The 25,258-nt window shown below is 36.0% G+C and overlaps 2 protein-coding genes across 2 annotated transcripts in view; both read left to right on the plus strand.

Annotated features, from left to right (window-relative positions):
* The first annotated feature begins 8,060 nt into the window (after positions 1 to 8,060).
* LOC107564212 (cullin-9-like) lies at positions 8,061 to 8,721 on the plus strand. Its single transcript, XM_016249222.1, has one exon. It carries the CDS (start codon positions 8,114 to 8,116, stop codon positions 8,699 to 8,701), a length of 588 nt encoding a protein of 195 aa, XP_016104708.1. The 5' UTR covers positions 8,061 to 8,113; the 3' UTR covers positions 8,702 to 8,721.
* Positions 8,722 to 18,421: 9,700 nt separating this feature from the next.
* The window catches only part of LOC107564217 (cullin-9-like), a 36,289-nt gene continuing 29,452 nt past the window's right edge, over positions 18,422 to 25,258 (plus strand). Inside the window, exons 1-3 of the mRNA XM_016249225.1 lie at positions 18,422 to 18,824; positions 20,151 to 20,343; positions 24,807 to 25,008. Of these exons, the coding sequence (XP_016104711.1) occupies positions 18,422 to 18,824; positions 20,151 to 20,343; positions 24,807 to 25,008 (798 nt within the window). The remainder of the gene's footprint in view (positions 18,825 to 20,150; positions 20,344 to 24,806; positions 25,009 to 25,258) is intronic.

Genomic DNA, 25,258 nt, shown 5'->3' on the forward strand with positions numbered 1-25,258 from the left:
GACCCCCCGCCCTGCACACGCGCCGTCTCTCTCTCTCTCTCTCTCTCTCTCTCTCTCTCTCTCTCTCTCTCTCTCTCTCTCTCTCATTCAGATCATCAGCTCGTCAGCTCCATCAAAGAACTGTTCCAATTTTACACTTTAGACTAGGGCTGTGCAATATATCGCAAATGTACATATCGCAATATGCATATCACTACAGCTTGCAATTTTTGGGGCCATGAACAAAAGACAGAGAAAATCACTCACTGCTCTTACCTAAATAACTTTTGTAGCTTAAATAAGAATCAATGCATATTGAATTCAAAGAGTAAATTCTAAGTGATGTTTTATTTTTCCTTTTTATTATTCAGTTCCTAAACTCATGTTAAAATGATTACACATGTTAAAATTAAATTTTTATGCTGTGTAACAGTATATTGGTTCACAGCTAGGGGTGTAACGGTTCACTCGTTTTCTGGATGCATCGATTACAAACTCTGACGTTGCAATGCATCGATCTTGAAAAATGGATTTTTGAATCGTGAATCACCGATTTTGAACAGTAATCGATTTAAAATGCTAAGAATCGAATGAATCGCGATTTCTATAGTGATTCAATGCTTTCAAAATATATACACATTAAATTACTACAAGCAGGAATTAATGGAGACCTTGAACAGTGTTCGTGCCTCGCATCTCTCCTTCACGCACTCCACTATTTCCCGCCTGCAGTGACTGTCACAGGATTGCGCTCGTGCTCCATTCGTCTCACCGACACACTTTTTGAGCAATTGATGTGTGATCTCTCGTGGCCTACTCGTGGCGAGTAATGCTAAAGTGAAGTAGTTTTGCTTCTCTGTAGTTTTTCAATGGCTTTCGGTCATACCGACGGCATTACCTGAGCAGCAGTCGAAGGCTGCGCATTTATTGCATGGACAGAGCAAAAATGTAAGTGTCTAAAGCATACGCACAGTGAATGAGAAATGTGTTTTAACAATGTTGTTAAACCGAATGTACGAAGGAAACCGTTAAAATAAGCACAGCTTTAACAACAACCTTGAAATAAGTGCGCAAGGTTTATCTGATAATCAGATGCATGAAAGTAGAGTTCGTTGCTTTAGCAAACAGACATCGGGCGCGTTTTCTTTCAGAATCATCATTTGCCGATAGAGAGGAAAAGTTCAATACTATAGCATTTTATTTTATGAAAATGAGATGAAGTTTTCGCACTGAAAGAGAAGTGATCTCACACTCATAGAACTTTAGACGTGCCAGGAAATGCCTAATATGGACAAAGACATCTATCGCTGCAGCTAAGCTGAAAAAGCAGCAGAATGAACTGAAACGTTAAGACAATAAACACAATAAATAAATACAATTTATGAATGATGCAGTGCTAATTGAATCATAAAATTGCCATTAGTAAAAATTATTATTACAAATGATTGATTATTGTCCAGCAGTGTTTTTGATTTCTTATAGCAAATTCAAAGTAATAGATAAGAAAATAATTCCTTGTAAAAAAAAAAATAATAATAATACATACATAGGCCTACATAAAATGATTGTATTTGACATTTCTGTCACTTCTGAAATGATGGCTACACCCCTGGTGTGACAAAATGTTAGCCTATACATAATACTTTTAAAGCTCTTTTTTAAAACCTTGGCTCACATAAATGTCTACTTATGCCATGTCATGCTATAGCATTATTAAACTAGCATCTAACAATGGATTTTTTTCTCTAACCTATTGTTCTGTAAACATAAAGGCTGCTGTGTGATTTGCCCCCTGACTAAGCGTTTAAATAATCCTGTGAATGCACTTAAAGAATGCAGAAATATATCATTAATCGAATTGAATTTAATTGCGAATCGAATTGAATAGCAAAAATGTTCTTGAATCGAATCTAAAAACCTATGAATCATGAATCGAATCGATTCGCTGTCTACCCAAAGATTCACAGCCCTATTCACAGAAGTTTAATGTTCCTGAGGCTTTCTGTGTTATGAATGTTAATCACACAACAAAACAAAGAAAAATCACTTTTGTAGCTTTAACACAGATTTGTTAGATTTAATTTATAGTGAAAACTATGCAGTATTTTACATTTGATTGTTCAATTTCTGTACCTGAATACTGTTAGACTTACCTGAAAAATATAAAGCACTGCTTATTTCATTTGTATCTTTGTTCTGTTATTTCTTTGCTTGTAATTTGTTTATTTCCTATGCTGATTTACTCACCTACAAAATCCCCCCAATCATTGATAATTTTTTTCCAAATAGAGATTTCAGATCTCATATTGCAGAAAAAAAAATATCGCAATGCCATTTTTTTTCCAATATCGTGCAGCCCTAGTGTAGAATAAAGGTCAATTATGGGAAAAATTTTGCGTTTTGTTTATTTATGTTTTAACGAAGCATTAACACGTTAGACCATAAGCACCCCATAAGCACAATCAAGCCTAGAACAAAAAAGCCAGCCTCTCCTTTAAGATATTTATTTTAAGGAAAATTAACAGTCTGGTTTCTACAACTTTAATTTTGGAGCAAAAATCTGCCTTTAAACTTGAAATAAATAAAGATTTGACATTGTGATAATTATCGATTTATGACTGATATGAAAAAAGATAGCCTAGCCATATGCATATGGATTATAGTGAATGGAGCACAAAGCCTAGTGTGAACCTTAAATAAAGACTCACTGTATTGGCTTTAGATCGCGGCCCGAGTTTGCTGAAGCCGTCAGATTCCCGCCAGTGTGCTGTGAGGTACTGGGTAATATGAGTCATCAGTGAAGGGCACAGAGAGAAAGGGCTGTGTCATGGCATTCTCAGCATTGGGGGTTGGCAGTGTCTCAAGATTGAACTGATGCTTTAGGGCTGTGATGGTCGCCGTGACAACCGCGTCACTGTTGTCTACTGCCACCGGCGGTTTTGCACGTGACGTCACGCACTCTATAACAAGCATAATACTAAGTTTTGTATACAAGTGTTATAACAGTAGCGGAACAGTGAACCGAGTCTACACCGGATGCGACACCACCACGTCACAACAGGTTGAGTCTGTCTAGTGTCTACACAGGACATTTGAACTCTGTGTGAGTACCTCATAAATAGAACGAGGCAGTTTACTGTCGGGGATATGTCATGCCATGTCATGCCGCATCCAGTGTAGCATCACTGATTATAATGAGTTTTATAGTATTCTGTCGCACCACGTCCTGTAGACAGGGTGTTTTTAACTTTCTTATTTAGGCTACTTTCTTGTTTAACTGTATTATTTTTTTGATATTTATTTTAGTGTTTTGCAGGCTGCGTATTCACTGACTGAAATGCTCAAATAAACACAAGCTGACGAGTTAAATCGGGTGTGTTAGATGAGTGAGACAGTGCTGGGCTGCTCCTGGACAATTTTGAAAACCATTTCAGAAACATGTTCTTAAATGTGACTCATATAAAATGTATTACATGCATGCACAGTTTTAAGGCAGCTTTAATCGCCTTTTTGGTAACTTCATGACTTAACTGACCACGGCATTGCATGCGTGTATTTTATTTCATGCTTTGATATGAAAGGATACAGGCTACAGCGTGCGAATTGAAGAGCACGCGCTTCGAGCACAGTACTGTTTCCACGCTCGCGGAAGTGAGTACACCCCTCACATTTTTGTAAATATTTTTATATCTTTTCATGTGACAACACTGAAGAAATGACACTTTGCTACAATGTAAAGTAGTGAGTGTACAGCTTGTATAACAGTGTAAATTTGCTGTCCCCTCAAAATTACTCGACACACAGCCATTAATGTCTAAACCGCTGGCCACAAAAGTGAGTACACCCCTGAGTGAAAATGTCCAAATTGGGCCCAATTAGCTATTTTCTCTCCCCGGTGTCATGTGACTCATTAGTGTTACAAGGTCTCAGGTGTGAATGGGGAGCAGGTGTTAAATTTGGTGTTATCGCTCTCACTCTCTCATACTGGTCACTGGAAGTTCAACATGGCACCTCTTGGCAAAGAACTCTCTGGGGATCTTATATATATATCTCAACACTGCGCCACCGTCGGTAGTTGGTCCATTACCACCAAGGTGGTAAAAATCTGCCACCGTCACAGCCCTATTTAGGACCCTTCAGGACTAGATGAGATAACACTGTGTATTTTTCAACATATGTTTGATTGAGCTCTTTTGTCATGCCTAAAATTTAGGGATGCACCGATACTGGTATCGGTATCGGGCCCGATACTGGTCTCCTGTACTCGTACTCGTTAAAATGCCCCGATACCAAACCATAGAATATAAACCTTGTTACCTATTAAAAGCAAATTCAAAAGTATTTTAGTAAAAAAAATATATATATATTATTTATTTGGAATATTCAAGCACCTCAATATTTTTGAATATATTTTTTTATACCCATTTCAAAGAAAATTCAAAAGTATTTGAATGTATACAAAAAAAGCAAAAGTATTTAGGTGTTTGAATATTCTGTAAATACAGACATAATATATAAAAGCATATGGTACATTATGACAGTTACATTATATTATATCTAGATTTATAGAATATTAAAAACACCTCAATATTTTTGCATTTAAATTTGCTGGCAATATAAAATGAAGCAACATAGAAAAAAAAGTTCCTCTCGTTAACCATTTCAAAGCAAATTCAAAAGTATTGAGATATTTGAATATTCAAACAAAAAATAACTACCACGGTGTAAACTGAATTGTGATTATTTTGAAACCGGTTTTTGTCTGCCATTGGTTGTAAAAAGAATTTGGCACGATAGACCAGCCGCTCAGACAAACAGCGCAATGTTTAGATAGCACCACAGTGTTTGCACTTTTTTATTTCCTTATAGTTGACACTGCATGTTAAACTGGTTTAGGAGATCGTATTTTAACATCCAAATTACTATGATTAGTTGAATGTAGTAAAACTTTAAGTAGCATAACTACATTATTCTGTACTGTACGTTTCACACTTCAGCAGAAAGTAGATGAATGCATTTTGACTGGATGATTTGCAGAAAGTGCTTTCTAAGAATAGTGAAGGATCAGCACAAAAGTTGCTGACCTGGTCAGTGCATTTTGCTGTGGGTGAAGTGAATGTTTTGTCTTATTTGTCTAATATGTTTTGCATCATAGCTTCTATCCAGTTGCTTAACACCAGTCAAACAATCAAGCCTCTCGATGAAATGCTAATATGTAGAATTAGACAAGCCTAATTATTGTGACCAACAGTGGTGAAATCTTATTGAATTCACTCATCTACTGTATGATGATTGAAATCGCAAAATGGCCTCAAACTAGTAAATAAAATGCAGAATGTTATATTTTCTAATGCACGCACAAATTGCATGTATTCTGACAGCGCTGCACGAGCTCGCGGCGCCAGGGTTCAAAGTCCAAAGCGTGAAACTGTGTTACTCGTCAGTTGCTCAGTAACATTTTTGTGAATTTTTTTTTAAAGGCATGTGACTAGGGGTGTGCGATATTGACAAAAAATAATATCTCTATATTTTCTGGGATTTTATCGATGACGATAATTAGACGAAATTTTGCTGAGTGTGTTATTGTGCTGGTATCTTAAGGACTGCCGAAGACAGCTGACTCCTAATGTTTTTAATATTCTTCATATTCTGTGTGGTGGTCAGTTCATACTGAAAGAAATGAATCTTTTCCAATATGTTTAAACAGATTTTTACATTTTATTGGCATTTTTACCTTTTACATTTTTTCTAGAAGTTTCCATTATCTTTTGAGTCAAATTCTTACATTTAATCAGGGAATTAGAATAATAAGACATTTGGGCTCTTACCAAGCAAATTAAATCAACACAGAAGCTGCATCTGAAGTGGCATTTAGATGTATTTACACACCTGTATTTTATTTAATGCAGGACATTAATGCATTTAACCTGCAATTACAAATGCATAAATAATGTTTTGATATATTAAACATAAAACATTGAATACCGATATTTGAAATGATTTAAAACATGAAAAAAATCTATAAAAAAAAGAAAAAGCCGAAATGTGAAATTAAAACCGCCAGCAGGTGGCAGCAAATCACTGTTAATAAGGGAGTCATTGCGATTGAACCAAATCATTTAAACGGTTGATTCATTCAAGAACGAAATGCCGGCATGTTGCTCAGAGACACAAAACAGCACTGTGGCTGTATTCGGGATAATTTTTGTTGGCGAAATAGAGCAAAAACAAGCAATATGGTGTCTAAAACGTAAGACACCAACTCTTAATTAACTTATTGTTTATTGAGTTCAATGTCACATTTGTAATCATGGTAATTTTTGGAGAAAAACGGCACTCTTCGTGTGAAATTGAATAACTATATGAAGTGGTATAAATATATACATTTTCTGCCATCATGTCTTGAATTTGTTATAATTCTAAATGCATTTTAATAGACTGAATCATGCAGTGAAAGAAAACACACTAAATGCACACACGCACTAGTCTAGGCTTCACGTAATGTATGTGTGCGCTCTGTAGGGATGTTTTGAATGGTTTTTGCAAAATACTCGATAATGTCAAATCGCACATCGTTAAAACAACAATTTTGATATTATCGCAGACGATATATATCGCACACCCCTACATGTGACAATGTAATACGTGCGACAAACATCTTCCTAAATTCGTAATCATAAATCTGCATGCTGTTGTCAACAAAAAGAAGCACTGAGATCTTCCTGCTGGTTTCTGCCAAAGTAAAAGCCGAGAAAAAGCAACAACTCCATCAACATTCATATATGATAGTATTGTAATTTTACTGTTGTTCTTTAAAATAAAATAAAAAGTAAGACTATAATAATGATAATAATAATTACCTAATTATTAATTGATTATTAAATCATTTATTATAACATTCACACATAGTGTTCAAATTGGGATCTGTAATATATTCTAATGTTTTGAAATAATAATTTTTCTGCTCAGCAAGGCTGCCTTTATTTGTACAGTAAAAATACATGCCTGATTCAAGTCTCAAAAATGGCCAAAATTTTTTTTTACTAACTTATTAATTTTAAGTTAAATCGTGCTTAGCTGGTATAATGTCTAGAATGTTAAAAAAAAAGTTCAGTATTAAGTAAATATTATATAATATAAATAGTAGTTTTGTAATTGATTTTTTTTTTTTTGAAAAGCAGGACAAAACAGTAAAAAGCACATTTTGGCTATTTAATTTATGCAATGGTGGGAAAAAAAGGCAAAATAGGCCTACATGGGGGGGGGTAAATTCGAAAAACTGTGTTCAGTATTCGGCCTTCGGCCCAGTGTTTCATTTTGTTCGGCTTCGGCCAAGAATTTTCATTTCGGTGCATCCCTAATTTTTTTAAAGGGATAGTTCACCCTAAAAGGAAAATTATATAATTAATTACTCACCCTCATGTCGTAATTAATGACAGAATTTTCATTTTTGGGTGAACTTAACCCTTTAATTTAAAAATACTTAAACTGCAATTCATACATTAATTATCTTAATTAAAAATGAGAAGTTAAAAACGTGATTTAGTTGTGAAAATTTAAAATGTCGATATTATAAGAGAAGAAAAGTCCTCTGTGGGAGGAAATTGAAAAGTAGTTTGGCATCATATTTCATTATTATTTCTTAAAACAAGCAGTGAAGCATTTTTGTTTGAATAATTCTTATTATATTTAACTTAAAATATTAGATATAAGAAAACTTAACAAATTATTTAATTTCAGCTAGTTTCCAAAGCAACATTTCTCATTTTCATTTAAAATAACTAAAATTAATATTCAAATAAATTATTAAATTTAATAAAAGCTATATAGACATTAAAAAAAGTGATGACTAAAAAATGACAAAAATGACATTTTATGTTAACCAAATAAAAAAATGGAAAATACAAAAATAGAAAAGCTATAATCGTATCTAAAATAATAGATGCTAAAATAACACCGATTTGAAATTTATATCCAAAGATTACATTTCTAAGATCTGTTGCTTGGACTCTATTTGTCATTGACACTGTACAAATGTTTTTGTGTAAGAAATTAAGAATTTGTTTGTCTGTTGTAGATTCCAGGCAAGCTGCTTTTCTCTCTGGTGAAGCGTTACTTGTGCGTCACTTCATTGATGGACAAGCTGAACACGGCAGGGGTGGAGTCCACCTCTGAGCGTCAGGATGTTGGCCCCTCCTCCTCCACAGCAGCTTGCCAATCAGAGCACGCTCGTGTGCAGCGGGAGTTCGAGTTCACCATGGCCATGGCCAACCTCATCTCAGAGCTGGTGCGCGTCATGGGCTGGGACCGCAACCGGCAGCTGCCCCTGACCTCCACAAGCCCAAGCATAGGGGTTGTGGAAATAAATAACGAAATCCAGAAACACACCGTCCGCTCCATCTTTCAGCCGCGCTTCTCAGCTTCGTCTTCCTTCATGGCCACTACAGCAATGGCTGCGGTCACGCCACCAAAGAAGAAGAAAACGGCAAACGGTTTCAAGACGCGTTCTGACTTCACTTCTCGTTCAGCTTATGTGGAGTATGTGCAGGACAACCTGAAGAGTGGCATGATGGTCCGTATGCTGGAGGACTATGAGGAGGTCAGCGCCGGGGATGAAGGAGAGTTTCGTTACAGTAACGACGGCTCGCCGCCGGTGCAGGTTAGTGCTGTGTGCATTCATGGAGCTCAGTACCAAACACTTTATATGCTGCTCTCATTTTAGGGCTGCACGATAAATCGAAATGAAATCGCAAAAGCTGCGATTGTCATGCGCATCTTGTCAGTGAAGCACTGTTGTGTGATCAGTAGTAAATCTCCATCCAAAGGCCAGAGGGCGCTCTCGCGCTGAAACTCCAAATATGCCCTGCAGAAGAAATCTAGGAAATCCCTATCGCTGCAGCTGAATAAACAGAAGATTTAAATGCTTTCATTGATTCAGTTTGACTAATAAATACACGTCTATGACAATATATGGTTTATCAGAGTTCTTCTTATTATAATTTTCCTTATAATAAAGTATATAATAACGCAATGCCTTTATCACTGCTTAGAATACTATGAAATATGTTACGTGTCTTATTCTGTGTAAGAAGCCACATCTCACAGAAGGATTTATTTCAAACACTCAACTGACATTATAAAGTGAGTTTGGAGTAAAAACATGTTATTAAATGTGGTATTTTCATGTGCTTTCAGATGGAGCAGCATTTACTACACAGAGCCATATTTCACTGAGAAGCTGCGCAAACAGCTTTCATTATCGCAGAACGATATCTTCGGTTTCATTATAACGCGATTAAATCGTCTGTGATTATAAACGCGATTTTGGGTTTCTTTGTTAGTGAACTACGACTCGGTGTAGTAAATGGTGCTCCATCTGAAAGCACGTGCTGGAGCTTTACTACTAATCATGGAACCGACTTTACTGACAAAATGCTCATGACAATCACATTCGATTAATCGTGCAACCCTAGTAGACACTGAAGAACTTTAGGTTATGTATGGTTTACCAGCACTGACAAAATATGGCAGTAATTCCACACTTCTTTACTTTGGACAGATAATTGCATTGTGATCTGCTGTCATATCATTAAATTATTTTTATTAAATAAAAACAGCCAAAATGTGGTAATGCATATCCTAGGTCATTTAAGGATAAGAAAAAAAATTTAATGGTTTAAACTATCAGTTTGAATTACATTCATGTTTATGCTGCTTAAATATAGAAATCAGATGCTGTTTTCTGCAGCAGATCTTTTCTCCTCTTACGTGCATAAAAACACAAAAATGCACAATGGAAAACAATAAATTTTATGCAAACCTGTAATACGCAAACGGTGTAAACCTAATTTTTGGGTTGAATTCTCACTTAATTTACCAGTTATTAAAAGTAGGGGTGTAAGAAAATATCGATACACGTGAATATCACAATATTTTGTTTGGCGATACTGTATCGATTCTCAAAAACACAATATCGGTATATATATATATATATCTCGACCGCTAGATTGCAGTCTTATCTCAAACAGTGACAGGAAGCATAAGAACTAGTATCAGCATTAGTTGCCATGGGGACCAGGGGCCTGTTCGGCTTTCCTGGGGTGTTACGCTTTTCGGGGGAAGGGTCCATAGGTCCTCCTCATATGGCTTGTTAACTGAGGGGTGTTACAGAGTATTTGTTAAATATAGCTAACAAAATATATATTGTTTGTTTGATTGGTCCAGACACTACAATGTATACGTGAATATTTGTGGTCATACATTCATAAACATAATACTAATTTCTGTAGGCGTACTATCAAGCAGCCGTTGATCCTAGTTACATACATTTACATTAATGAATAATATACATATTCCACATATATATATATATTCCATAGACGAGTAATCATTTTTTTTGCTGCTGCTAGTAGAATCCGGAGTAAATATTTATTCCTTTTCTTAACAGAATCAGGTATGTGGCCAAGAAATAGAATAGCCTATAAGCTGTTTTTTCAATCTCAATTTCCAACATTTCCTCTATGCTAGAATTTATTTCTGACCAAAACAAATTCAAGACTGGACAAGTCCAGAAGACATGTACATGATCAGCCAATAATGTCCCACACTGCCTCCAACAGGAGCCCTGATTTGTCATTCGTTTTTGTTTTGCTTTCACTTTGGGCATAATAAAGAAACTAATTGTATTTTTCCAACAAAATTCCCTTAGAGCCCTTGACTGATTAGTCCACACACTGTGAATGCCATAAGTTCCGCCATTCTTCAGCTGGATTACACATTTGCATTTCCTTTTCCCACTTTTCTTGGATATACTCAGTAGAATGGCCTCTAATATCTTGAATGCAGGTAAATGAACCAGATATTAATAATTTTTCACAAGTATTTGTATTACATTTACATTTAGTCATTTAGCAGATTATACATATTATAATACATGATTATTAATGATTATTCCCCTTTGATAAATGTTTATTAAAGTGTATAATACTATACAGTATACATAGTATTATACACTTTAATAAACATTTATCAAAGAGGAATAATCATTTGTTACTCTTCTGATTTTCATATCATAATAGTGTCTAACTTGTCAAAATCTATAAAAATCCTGTTTCTCCAGACCAAATTTGATCATTAAATTCAGAAAATCCTGAATTTCCCCCTTTGATATAATAGAACAGTAAGCAGTTATTATTGAAATAATAACATTTATCCATCTGAGCAGGGTAGAACGGAGAATCATAACTATCCAACTTAATATTCTCATCTGATGCTCTAGTTTGAACTTTTTCATCAATTTATACCATAAATCTAAACCACATTTTGTCCACTGAGTTATGTTTTCAGATATCTCCTTAAATTGATTATCACCTAAAAGTGACTAAACTGGAATTGGGCTTTGCAAGATTTCCAATTGTTTCCAATTGGCAGTATAGGTAAAATCACAGCAACACACCAAATTTCTCAGTTGGCAGCAATATAGTAGTCTTGCAGGCATGGCAGGGACCTTCCTCCTTTTTCTTTTGCTAATTGTAGAACATTAAATTTAATCAGTGGTCTTTTACTATTCCAAATAAATCTAGAAATTATTCTGTCCCCGTCCTTAAATAGTTTCTGGGGAATTTCAACTGGTATGCATATGTACATTTGATTATTCATTGAACATTGACCTGTTGTTTATGTAATATGTGAATGACTGAGCTCTTGAATAGACAGGTGTATATATAGACAGGAATTGTGTGCGTTTATATAGTGTTTGGATGCTAGACGACAAGATGCTTTGTCAGACAGCAGACACAGGATGACCATTTTACACTTTCTAGTTTAAAGGATTACTCAACCCCAAAATGAAAATTCTGTCATTAATTACTCACCCTAATGTCGTTCTAAACCCGTAAGACCTCCTTTCATCTTCGGAACACAAATTAAGATATTTTTAATGCATTCTGAGAGCTCTCTGACCCTCCCATAGACAGCAATGTTCTTTGCGTACAAAAAGTTTTCTCGTAGCTTCGTAAAATTACGGTTGATCCCCTGATGTCACATGGATTATTTTACCGATCTCCTTGCTACGTTTCTGCATGTTGATTGGGTTACTTACATTGCGGTCTATGGGAGGGTCAGAGAGCTCTCAGAATGCATCAAAAATATTTTTTTGTGTTCCGAAGATGAACGGAGGTCTTACGGGTTTGGAACGACATGAGGGCGAGTAATTAAGAATTTTCATTTTTGGGTGGAGTAACCCTTTAAAGTGAGCAGCGTCAGTGTCAAAACAATCAAGCTGTACACAACACAAGTTATATCCTCTAATTTTTTTATATAAAACCAAAACCTTTCAAGCCCTTTCCGCTCTGTGTTTGTTGCTTCTCTCGCCCTCTAAAGACGTGAGGCGCTAAAATAGATATCACAGTTATTTTAACACCAGTAGCAGAATTTGATACTTTCACTAAAACACTGCAGAAAATGAAAATGCAGCAAACACAAATAAACCAAGTTTGTGACTACTTTTTTAATGACAAGCATTATTAATCAGCCTGTTAAAAGCATTTCATAATAAACAATTATAATTGGAAAAAAAAAATTGTAGATGGCAAGAAAAGACTTTGAAATTACTAACTGAATTTGTTTTCTGCTCATGATGAGAGCAGTTTGATTGTACATAGTTTTTTTTGTAGATATGTATTGTAATCAAATACAATAATGGTCTAGACTTCAAGAGGGAAACCCTGAACCCCCATACAGTAACTTTACACCACCACATGGCCTTCTGCCATACATAGATAAACGCCAGCATATAACACCTATTTTAGCTACTTTACATTGGCTTCCAATTTATTACAGGGTCGATTTTAAATTACTTTTCTTGGTATATACAGTTTTACACAATTTGGCACTCTCTTATTTAACTGATCTTTTACATGTACACAAACCCCAAAGGAATCTAAGGTCATCCAACCAGATGATTTTAAACCTACCTAGGACAAGATTAAAATTGAGTGTTAACCGTGCATTTTCAGTGGTGGCCCCAAAGCGTTAGAATAGTTTGCCTTAATATCTTAGACTTTCACCTTCTTTGGGCTCTTTTAAAAGAAATTTGATACTATATTTATTACAGTTAACTTTAGGCTCAACAGATTGATCTTACAAAGTGGCTTTCGTTTTCTCCATTGATGTTTGTTTTATTTGCTTATTTTTACTTTTTGTCCTTTCTGAGATGTTGGTCTCATTTTTATTAGCTGTTGTTAGTTTATTTTACCCTTAGTGATTGTACAGCACATTGGTCAACCTTGCGTTGTTTTAATTGTGCTCTATAAATAAAATAAACAAATGGGTATTTAAACAAAATTAATGGTAGCCTAATATGAATAATGAATAATGAAATATTTTAATTTGTTTTGTAGAAAACTACTCAAAAACCACTGCTTTGGCCCTGTAATATCCTCATCTTTGACTATTTTGACTGTTTTGGATTGTTTTTCTTTTGCAAAGTACTACTGCTGCCCAGATGGAAATATATAACTATTTCAAAAAAGTATTATCTAGACCTCCACTTGGAAGGAAATAATATAGAGACCGGACCAGAACTTTAATTTAATAGCACTGACATAAATGCATCCTTGAATTCAATACAAGTCACTTTATGTAAAAGCATCTACCATATACGCAAATGTAAATAAAATATAAGTTTACCAGTAACAAACCAACCAACATTTGATCCCAAGCTAGCTAGCATCTGTTCGCTGGCAGCTTAATTTAGGATGCATTTGCAACCTAAGCCTGCATAGGTTTTCCCCTTTTGTAGTTAAATTAGAGCTGGTACGCGATTACAATTTTTAATCTAATTAATTACATGATTTGGCGATTTATTAATCTAATTAATCGCAAATTATTCGCACATCAAATTTGGCTGAGAAATTACTCCCAAAAGTTAATTTAAAGTCATTGTTGTGTAAAGCATCAAAAAGTAGCTTCAGCAAGAAATATTTTCTTTGATTATAATTTTTTTTACATATGCAGGTGCATCTAAAAAAATTAGAATTGTGAAGTTTTTTTTTTTTTCAAAAAGTGAAACTTTCATATTCTAGATTGTATATTCTATTGTAAAGTAAAACATTTCAAGTTTTTTTGTTTTAATTTTGATGATTAGAGCTTAGTCAAAAATCCAGTATCAAAATTATTAGAATATTTACATTTGAGTTTCATTAAATGACAATCCCTACCCAGTGTGAAGTTTCCGAAGTCAGTGATGATTTGGGGTTCTGTGACGTCTGCTGGTGTTGGTCCATTGTGTTTTATCAAGTCCAAAGTCAATGCAGCCATCTACCAGGAGATTTTGGAGCACTTTATGCCTCCATCTGCTGACAAGCTTCCAAGTGTTTTTCTGACCGTGATATTACTGTGCTTGATTGGCCAGTCAACATGCCTGACCTGAACCCCATATGGAATCTTTGGGATATTTTCAAGAGAAAGAGGAGAAACGGTTGACCCAACAATACAGATGAGCTGAAGGCTCAATAGTCCCTCAGCAGTGCCACAGGCTGATCGCTTTCATATTCCCCACCCCACTGATGCTGTCATTTGTGCTAAAGGAGCCCGACCAAGTATTGAGTGCATAAATTAACATAATTTAAAGAACTTGAACTTTTCTGTTTTGCAAAACCTTTTTATTTTTTTGATTGATCTTAGGAAATATTCTAATATTTTGAGATACTGGATTTTTGACTTTCATGAGCTGTAAGCTCTAATCATCAAAATTAAAACACAAAAACTTTTGAAATGTTTTACTTTACATGTAATGAATCTAGAATAGGGCTGGGCGATATGGCCAAAAAAATGATCACGATAATTTTTTTCATATCAGTCGATATCGATAATTATCACGATAATCTTTATTTCTTTCGAGTTTAAAGCCAGATTTTTGCTCCACAGTGAACGTTGTAGAAACCAGACCATTAATTTTCCTTAAAATAAATATCTAAATAGAAAAATTTATTTCTTAGTTTCTGCGTGTTCTAATGAGTAATATTGTTTCAAATCAAGAAACAGGTTTGGGTTGCCTGATAATATTAATATCACATTTTTGTCTCTTAGAAATGCACATTTGATAGTAGCTTGAGTTAGGATGCAGAGGTAAATTTTTGTTCATTATCAAAATCAGTAACATCTGTAAAAATTGTAGCAACCTCAGTTTTATATGGTTACATTTATTCTGACCGTTTTAGTTTTCTTTTTTTTCTTTTTTTTAAGTAAGCATTGGTCTTCCATAGTAGCATACATTTAAATCATGTTAAAACCACACATATAGCACCTCAATACCATGGTAAAAATATAACTATCTGGTTAAGTAGCCTGTATGAAAAACAGTAGTCTAAAAACATTCAGTATAAATGCACACATGTATAACTATAATTATATACCATTACTCCTGTAATAAAATTCAATGTGAATATCCCACATTTGTGCCACAATACCATTGTGCAGTGAATGTTACTACAGTAAATCCATGGTAAATGATGGCGATGTGTAGATTGAAAAGCCTTCTGATGGTCTCGTTCGTTGCACACAGTGTTTCTCCTGTTTGCCATTAAACTAGTTTAAATCACAGTCATTTGTGTTCCTCGCTGAGTTCAAGCGCTTCACACTGGATCTCACAGCGCTGCTTAGAGCTCACGTGACTGAGTAAACGCATCTACTCTAGTGAGCTTGCACCGCGCGGCCGTTTTGAACATTGGTCTGAGCGGATAAATGGTCCGTGTGGTGCGATTCAAATGTGTCACTCTGTTTCGTGTCGCTTTTGGCGCATAAACGTTATATCGAACATTTATCGAACTCTTCTTATCGTTTTATCGAGGAAAATTATATCGCGATAATTATTGTTATCGAATTATCGCCCAGCCCTAATCTAGAATATATGAAAGTTTCACTCTTTGAAATAAATTACAAAAAAAAAATTACTCTTAATAATTACTGTACTCTTTTGGACCATGAGGGGCCATTTCTGGGTGGGTGAACTATACCTTTAATCTTATTAATTTTATTATTATTATTATGGAAATATGAAATAATTTCTTTAATGAAATTATACTCTAAATAATAAACTAAAACTGCCAGTAGGTGGTGGTAAATGTCTTAATGATTAAGTCATTGAGTCATTTATTCATTCATTTGATTCGTTCAAATGGCTGATTCATTCAGGACAAGTAAATGGTTCTTTATGAATGGTCCATTGAATCATTAGGCTTGTTTGACTTGAAGCGGATCATCACCATCAGATCGATCGAAGTGTGACATCAAAGTACCGCAAGAGCTATAGAGAACAGACAGCTCTGCATGCTTTTGAATCGCTCTCGCGGTACTTTGATGTCACACCGATCGGTCTGTGCAGCGTCGCTTCAAATCCAACCCGCATATGGCCAATGGTTCAACACGCCAAATGGTTCACCCAATTCGTTCAAAATGTGCATTAAGAAATGAAATGCCGCTGTGTGTTGCTTGGAGACGAACAGTTCTGCTTTGTCTTTATATTTCCGTTGGCAACACTGAGCAAAACAGACAGCATCATTGTGTCTAAAATAATACAATATTAACTTCTTTCTTACTGAACTGTTGTATAAAATGTAAATATGAGACAAAATCTCAAACAGGCATTTTTGCCCCCTATCTTGAATTGTAGGGACATTCTAACTACATTCTCTAGGCTCCATCACGCAGTGAGTTGTTGCCCTGCCTCATGTTTGTCATCAATCAGCTGTATGAAATGTCAGATGACCCACGTAGGTATGGGGCGGGGCATTCATTTTCACCTTAATTCATCTAAGTAACATGTTAGATTACCAGCCCTAAGTTAAATGTGATTTATTTTGCATATTTACTATGGTTTATAATATCTATTGCTAAAAATCACACATCTCTTTGTAGACACGTTAAAATTTTTGGTAAGCGTTGCAAATAGAAAATAAAACGACCTCGAATCAGCATTGAAGCATGCATGAAGCAGCAGGAAGACTGAGTAATGGCTGAAAATTCAGCTTTGGATCAAAGGATGAAATTATATTTTAAGATATATTAACAACGTAGAAAATAGTTTTTTGAATTACAATTATATTTCACAATATTGTATTTACTGTTTTTTTTTCTTTTTCATTTTTACTTTGTCAAGTTAATCCAGTATTGTTGAGCATAAGAGACCTTCAGAACGTTAAAAAAAAACTCTTACTGACCCCAAATGTTTGTTATATATTGTATAAATTAGGATTTGCGATATTATCGGACTGATATCAGAATCGGCCGAAAATGGCTTTAAATGTAAATATCGACATCGGCCGGATATGAAACATTATGCAGATCCGTCTTGCCGATTAAAGGAATACATTAACTCACATGTGCTCAGGGTGTGCAAGTGATTAGATCACGTCAGCAGTGTGGCTCATTCTTCAAGCAAAGTTTTGTCTGAATGATGATTAGATTCACTGTTTTGGATCGCTGCATTTAATCTGTGAAAGCACATACAGAATGACGCGTTCGGTGTATGATAGAGTAAACAGTGATAGCATAAACTCTAAAATATTTTCAGAATTTGAAAATTTCAGAACTCTTTTGCTTTAGACCATCTACAAATGTTAAATCTTAAAATAAAATGTTAGGGTTAACACTGCATCTTTCTGGGGATAAAAATGCAGTGATTGATATATAGTTTATTTATAATTTTCAAAGTTTCGAGACTTGGTGTTGTTTCCAAACAAAAGGAAATATATCGGTATCGGCCAAAATGAGTTGAAAAATATCGGCATATTGGATATCGGCAAAATCCAATATTGTGCATCCCTAGTATAAATTATTTGAAATATTTATTTGTATTATTATGGTCATTGGCCACCCTAGCACATACAGAATGACGCGTTCGGTGTATGATAGAGTAAACAGTGATAGCATAAGCTCTAAAATATTTTCAGAATTTGAAAATTTCAGAACTCTTGCTTTAGACCATCTACAAATGTTAAATCTTAAAATAAAATGTTAGGGTTAACACTGCATCTTTCTGGGGATAAAAATGCAGTGATTGATATATAGTTTATTTATAATTTTCAAAGTTTCGAGACTTGGTGTTGTTTCCAAACAAAAGGAAATATATCGGTATCGGCCAAAATGAGTTGAAAAATATCGGCATATTGGATATCGGCAAAATCCAATATTGTGCATCCCTAGTATAAATTATTTGAAATATTTATTTGTATTATTATGGTCATTGGCCACCCTGTTACTTAGATATCAGTATTAATATTTGACATTGACAGAAAAAAAATATGAAGAATATATCTCCTCACATTGGCAATGTCAATCTACATGCTCCAAATGAACTAGGCAATGACTAATTCCCTCTACTAAACGAGCATGTTTGGGATTATTCATGTTATCTTTTCCTCTCTCTCCTGGTATCTTTCAGATGGTAGAGCTTGACGAGTCGACTCTCATCCAGCTGTCCCTCTCGAGTGAAGTGGCGCGGAAAGTCCTCCACTACCTGAAACAGAATTTGCAGGCGTCTTGTCTGGGTGACCTGCTCTGCTCCCACACTTTCACCAAGCACTACCTGAACTGTGGAGGTGCTGGCCTCGAGGACGAGGAAATGCTGATGGATAGCTCGCTCGGAGGCCAAGGAGCTTCATCATCTTCATCGTTGTCCTCAGCTACGGCATCGTCCTCTTCCTCAGCCTCTTCCTCCACCATGGGCTCTGTGTCCAAGAAAGCTAAGAAAGAGATCCCAGCAGACACGGGCAGCGAGACCGAGAGTGAACTTCCCACTGAAGATGACACAAAGTATCCTGATGACCTGGAGGAGAAGATGAAAGGCAAGCCTTTGTTTTATACATGTTGCTGCTCTCCTGTGGATGTGACTGTTAGTGGAACTCCTTGTTTTGTTCATAATGCTATATTTGCTGAGCAAACAAGAACTTGTCTTTAAAGGAGTGTTGTTAGGCTGAGTTCAGCTGATTGCCATCACCGATGTGCATGTTTATATTGGTAGGGCTGTATGATTTCTACAAACTGCATGCAGAATTGTGGAATCCAGTCATAAAAATGGAATTTATAGTATAATACAGAATTTGGCAACGTTTAGGATGAATAAATCAGAAGTAGGGCTGCACACATAATCAGATCGATATGGACTAGTGTCTGTAAATATTAAACTGCATAGACTGCTATTTAAATAGGAAATATGCATGTCTGTGTGAACGAGTGGCGTAGTTTTGTCTACTGCACGTAATCCAGCATGGTGTTTAAAACATTTTCAAGCCATTTTCACATCATTTTTAGTTCACGGTTTAATTTAAACAGTAGTTGTGCAGTGCTTTGTTTGCCAAAAAAATTAAGGAATTGGTCAATTTTGATATATTTGTATTAAATCAGAAAACAGAATCAAGAAAAAATGACACAGAATTTTGCACTTGTACATTTGCATTCATTCATTTAACCGATACTTTTATCCAACATGACTTTTGCTGAATGACATGATTATTGATGCACTAGATTTTTCCCCTCTGCAACAGGAAGTGATGCATTTCACAGAATGTGTTCTGAGCATTAGGCAGCAAAAGGTTTTGGCTGATAACTGTTTGTAATGTAGCTAATAAGTGTTCTTCATATGGGGTGTTTGAATCGTCCACTGGGCAGCATTTCAGTTCTCAGGATTTGATTCTATTGACTTTGATAATGACTGATATTTGCATAGTTATATTTGCATACTGAATTGAAAATAGTCTGTCTTCCTTAAATATTGTTAACCATTTGCAACTGCCTTTACACTTCACAGTGAGAAAGTGTTGCATTTAATAATAAAAAAAAAAACTGTGATGGATCCATCCTGACCAGTGCTAAGAATAGTGCCTCCATGTGTAAATTCAGCAGACGGTTAGCAGATGATTTATCAGACATGATAAGTCTTAAAAAAATAATAATAATAGTATGTGTCCAGTTAAAGAATTTTTCATGCTAATTGCTATTCTGAGTTTTGTAAAACTCTCTGAACAAAATACAGCCACATCCATCCAGCAACATATATTTTATCGAGCCATCAGTTTTTTTGTAAAATTGGTTATTCGATAAAAGCAGCGAAGTGTTTAGAGCAAGTAGATGTACATTTCTTCCTCTAAGCAAGTGTTTTCTGTTCTCTGCAGTGTTCAACAGTCCGAAGGTGCAGGGTAAGAAGAGCTCCATAGAGAAGATGGGGGAGGTGGTGGACATCATGAAGAAGAGCAGCTCAGACTCAGGACTGCAGCTGGCTGGTATGAAGGTCATCAGTAAGATTCAGGAGGAGGAGGGACCTCAGGAGAGAAGCACCCTCAGATCAGATTCAGCACAAACCATTCGGTGAGACTCACTGTCTACTCTCAGCTCGGCGTTTTCTTATGTTGATTTCAATAACTGCAATTGAATGTCTTTCTGAATTACGCTTAAAGGGTTAGTTGACCCAAAAATGAAAATTAGCCCATTATTTACTCGCCCTCAAGCCATCCTAGGCGTATATGACTTCCTTCTTTCAGATGAATCCAGTAGGAGTTATATTAAAAAGTATCTTTGATCTTCCAAGCTGTTTAATGGCAGTCAGCGGATGTTGCACTGCATCAGTCCAAAAGAAGTGAAATAAAGCGCATCCATCCATAATAAAAAGTGCCTCACATGGCTTCCGGGGGGTGAACAAAGGAAAAATATCCATATTCATAATGTAATAATCACTTTAATCTAGCTTGCGCCAACAGTTGTACACGGAAGCAGCTCCGGGAGGATGACGTAAGATGTCGGCGTTGCGCATGCGCCAGTGAGTCTCGTGAAAACCAACATTTGTTTACAGGCTTATATCGAAATCCTCCGACTTTCTTCTTTACAAATCCTCGTTTTGTACTTCTAATTAGTGACCATTGTTTTGTTTTGATCTCTCCCCTGCGCTTCTGCGTTCGTCACTTCTGAGCGGCACATGCGCAATGCCGATCTCATACGTCATCCTCCCGGAGCTGCTTCCGTGTACAACAGTGAGCGCAAGCTAGATTAAATTGATTATTACATTTTAAATATGGTATAATTTAAAATGTAATGATTTTAAAAGGCCTTTGTTCACCCCCCCCCGGAGCCATGTGAGGTACTATGGATTATGGATGTATGCGCTTTATTTCACTTCTTTTGGACTGATGAACTGCAACACCTGCTGACTGCCATTAAACAGCTTGGAAGATCAAAGACAATTTTTTATATAACTCCGACTGGATTCGTCTGAAAGAAGAAAGTCATATACACCTAGGATGCCTTGAGGGTGAGAAATTCATGGGCTAATTTTAATTTTTGAGTGAACTAACACTTTAATTTAAACATCAATGTTACAGGGGCTAAGAAAACATATACCAATCGTAGATCACTCTGTTTATCGACGGACCCTTTCCAAATTTCTGGGGGTTTTAGAAGCAGAAGTTATAAGTAATATAACACACAACATTGTGTTATAGATGTGCATTTAAAGGGTTAGTTCACCAAAAAATTTAAATTCTGTCATTAATTACTCACCCTCATGTCGTTCTAAACCCATAAGACCACCGTTCATCTTCGGAATACAAATTATGATATTTTTTATGAATTCTGAGAGCAGCTGAGAGTTTGTGTTTCATTGTGTTTGGGCCCCCCCTGGACGAGCGAACATAGGCACGTGCCTAGAATGCCTATGCGTAAATCCGGCCCTGTTAGACGGCAATCGGAAGTTATTACAAACACTCGATGTTGGTTTAAAGTGAGTTTTGAGTAAAAGAGGAATATAAATATTATTTATTGTCTTATGTAGCATGATGCTACAGTTTGCATGAATGGTCACATAACACGCGCTTTCGGTCGTGTAACGTTAGTATGAACGGACATCTGCATATGATCGGAAGTCCACGCAGCTCCCGCGCTACTCTCCATTGGAAATGAATGACTGGTCTGTCGCTTGTCATTTGTCGGAGATAGTGGAAAGCCAAGCGGGCTTGAAACGCAGTGGAAACACCAGTATGACGAGGATCGTTTTCATTTTAAAAGATAAACGCACCAGTGTAAATGTATCCTTACATCTAAGGGGACTGGGACGCATTCACACTACAGTCTCACGTAGGGCTGGACAATAATTCGATATCAATATGTATCGCGATATAATTTTTTTCAATAACGGTGATATGATTTTTAAACACATTTCCGATATTTCGATATACATTACCAGTTGTATCACTCTAAAAGCGCCTCCTGCTGGCAGAGAATGAGTTTTCATTTTAAATAAGCCCTGTTACAAAAGATTTCGAATTCAGATAAATAGTGTTCATATCGATATCGGAATTATATCGTATCGACCGAAATGAAGAAATATATCGTGATATAAATTTTGTGTAACCGGTGTAAACTAGTAGGTGTGTTCGACTTGACGCGGACCGACTGTGCAGACCGATTGGTGTATTACAGTACCACGAGAGCTAAAGAAAGCAGACTGCTCCGTGCGCTTTCGAATCACTCTCGCGGATGATCGATCTGCTCTGCACCTCTTCTAGTCGAACACACTGGCTAGTGCTGCAGGCTTATTGGCTCACTGGCGCTGATGAGATGAACCCCTTAGGTATCGAAATTTGGTACCGAATGACGAGACATTTTTCGATACTCGATGATATCGAGGCAATTCGGTCAGTGCCTAAAAAGTATCGATCTCGATACCCAGCCCTAGTCAGAGAGCTCTCAGAATTCATCAAAAATATCTTAATTTGTGTTCCGAAGATGAACGGAGGTTAGAAACAACATGAGGGTGAGTAATTAATCTTTTTTGGGTGAACTATCCATTTAATCTTAAAAAAATATATATTAAAAAAGCCTTTGCTAGATTTACACTTTTAATAACTATAGAAACAGTCTGTGAAAAGAGTTGCCTTTGCCTACATGCAATGCATGCACATGCAAACGTCATTCACTTGCAGAACGCAAGCTTCTAGAGGGCACATAACTCTGAAGTAATGAATTTAGGTAAATGGGTATAGAGCCAGTGGTGGTTTTGTTGGCAAACATTAATGCCTTGAATTTAATGCGAGCAGCTACTGGTAGCCAGTGCAAATTGATGAACAGAGGTGTGACATGCGTTCTTTTCGGCTCATTAAAGATTAATCTTGCAGCGGCATTTTGGATTAATTGTAGAGATTTAATAGAAGTGGCTGGAAGACCTGCCAAGAGAGCATTGCAATAGTCCAGCCTGTATTACACATTACGTTCCATAAAAAGTAAATGTTACCTGCAAGTAACCCTAACCATATAGTAAGTACATGTATTTAAAATAATATTACTCTGTACTGAAATGTGTAATTACACCGTAACAAGGACACCTTAAAATAAAATGTAACCGTTACATGATTACTAGGTTATATTTTAAAAAAAATTATGGCTGCAAGGTGAATTGAATTTTAATAGTAATCACGATTTTATTTGTCCACTGGTTATTTATCCTGAAACATTTCATTATAATTTGGCATTTGCATTATCTTGCATTGGTAACAAGCCTCCGCAAGTTTTCATGGTTGCCTTATTTCAAGCGTTTAATCAGAGTTTAAACCCCAATCAGAGTTTTTTTTCTTAAATCAATGCATTATCTGCCTAGTGGTTTACTTAATCTTCCTAACCTGGAAACTATGTGCATAGTAGGGCTGTCAAAAAAAATGTGAATTTCGAATATTCGTCGAATTTAAAATTAAAAATCCACATTCGAATGCAAAAACGTTGCATTCGACTTTTAGGTGCGCGTTATGGAGGCAGCCTTATCAGCGGTGCACGAGATGCGATGACGATGTAAGTGTCGTTGTATTATAATGTTTTTGTTAGCCTATCCAGTTTAAGCCACTAGATGCGGTGCTGCTGCGTTGTTCATTAAAATATTGCGGAAAAAGAGAACATCAATGCGGAGAAGATCTGGTTTACATCAAAACCGAAACCAAGCCGTTCACACAGAATGCATATTTCACACATTTTCTAGATGGACATCTATTACTGTTACACTCGCGTCTCGCACAAAAGAAATCTTTAGAAAGCCATGTAAAATTAATGCAAGTTTAACTTTGGAAAAAAACATATATCGAGACTTTGTCGAGTTTTCCCCCATCCCACTGCATCTCATGTTTTTAAATGAAAAATGTACTCTGTGTGATTGGCTTTCCGCCCTTTGTATTAAACTATGCATACATACATGATGCTGTTTTGTTTATAGTTTAAGAAACTTATTTATAATTGGTTTGTAAACATTATTTTAAACATTATGCACTTTTTTTCGCAGATAGTCATGTTATCTTATGCTTTGAATGATGTGCCCTCTTGTGGCCTCAGAAGAGAAACCAAAAGCTTTCCTTCACCCTAACTGAAATTATGCATTTTAAATTCGAATATAATTCAAATTTTGATAATATTTAAGTACAAAATTCAAATTTAGTTTTTCAGCCATTTTGACAGCCCTAGTGCATAGACACTCTCTACATTATGGAAAAAGCACTGATGAGCTGAAAACGCCTGCAAACTTGTCGTTTAGAATTTAGCGATCTCTATTGATACGTTCTGTGCAAACAGTCTGTTTTCTTTCATGTGGTTGTTTGCTGACTAAATCTGTGAGCAAACCATGCAAGTGAGCGTTCTCTTGATTTGTGCTTGTTTAAATGCAATAATTCTGATGAAATGTAAAAAAGTCAATAATCGTGATCTACCATTTAAACTTTGTGCAGCCCTAAAGTACCGTAAAGGAACATGATTTGTAGTTTGTTTTGCAAATGGTTTTAAAATAACTTTCTTGTCTTTTTCAGTGACAAAGTCTTAAAGATGTTGGTGGAGATGATTGGCAGTCAGCCCAAGCAGAACGCCGTCACTGCGGTGCTGCTGACCCGCAGTCTAATGCTGAAATACGAGTGGAGGGTCTCATTCGCCACAGAGGGGGGTGTTAAAGCCATCCTGAGCTGCATGCAGGAGTATCCTACCTGTATACAGGTGCAGCAGATTGCGCTGGCGGTGAGTGAGGATTTCTGTGAACTGAATTCTTATGTCTTCAAGGGCATGAGGTTTATGAGTTTCTCCTGTCCAGAATTTCACTGTTCATCCAGTCATATAAAACCAAAGTTACTGAATCAGTGTGATTAGAACATTAATGAACATCATAATTGTTTTTGGTCAAGTATGAGGGTTGCTGTTTAAAAAAGTAAAAAGAAAGAAAGAAATTTAGACTCTCTCAATAAGAAAAGACATGTTAATTGACTTCTTA

This window comes from Sinocyclocheilus grahami, unplaced genomic scaffold, assembly GCF_001515645.1.
Source record: "Sinocyclocheilus grahami isolate Dianchi unplaced genomic scaffold, SAMN03320097.WGS_v1.1 scaffold916.1, whole genome shotgun sequence".
In the NCBI taxonomy this organism is placed as follows: domain Eukaryota; kingdom Metazoa; phylum Chordata; class Actinopteri; order Cypriniformes; family Cyprinidae; genus Sinocyclocheilus; species Sinocyclocheilus grahami.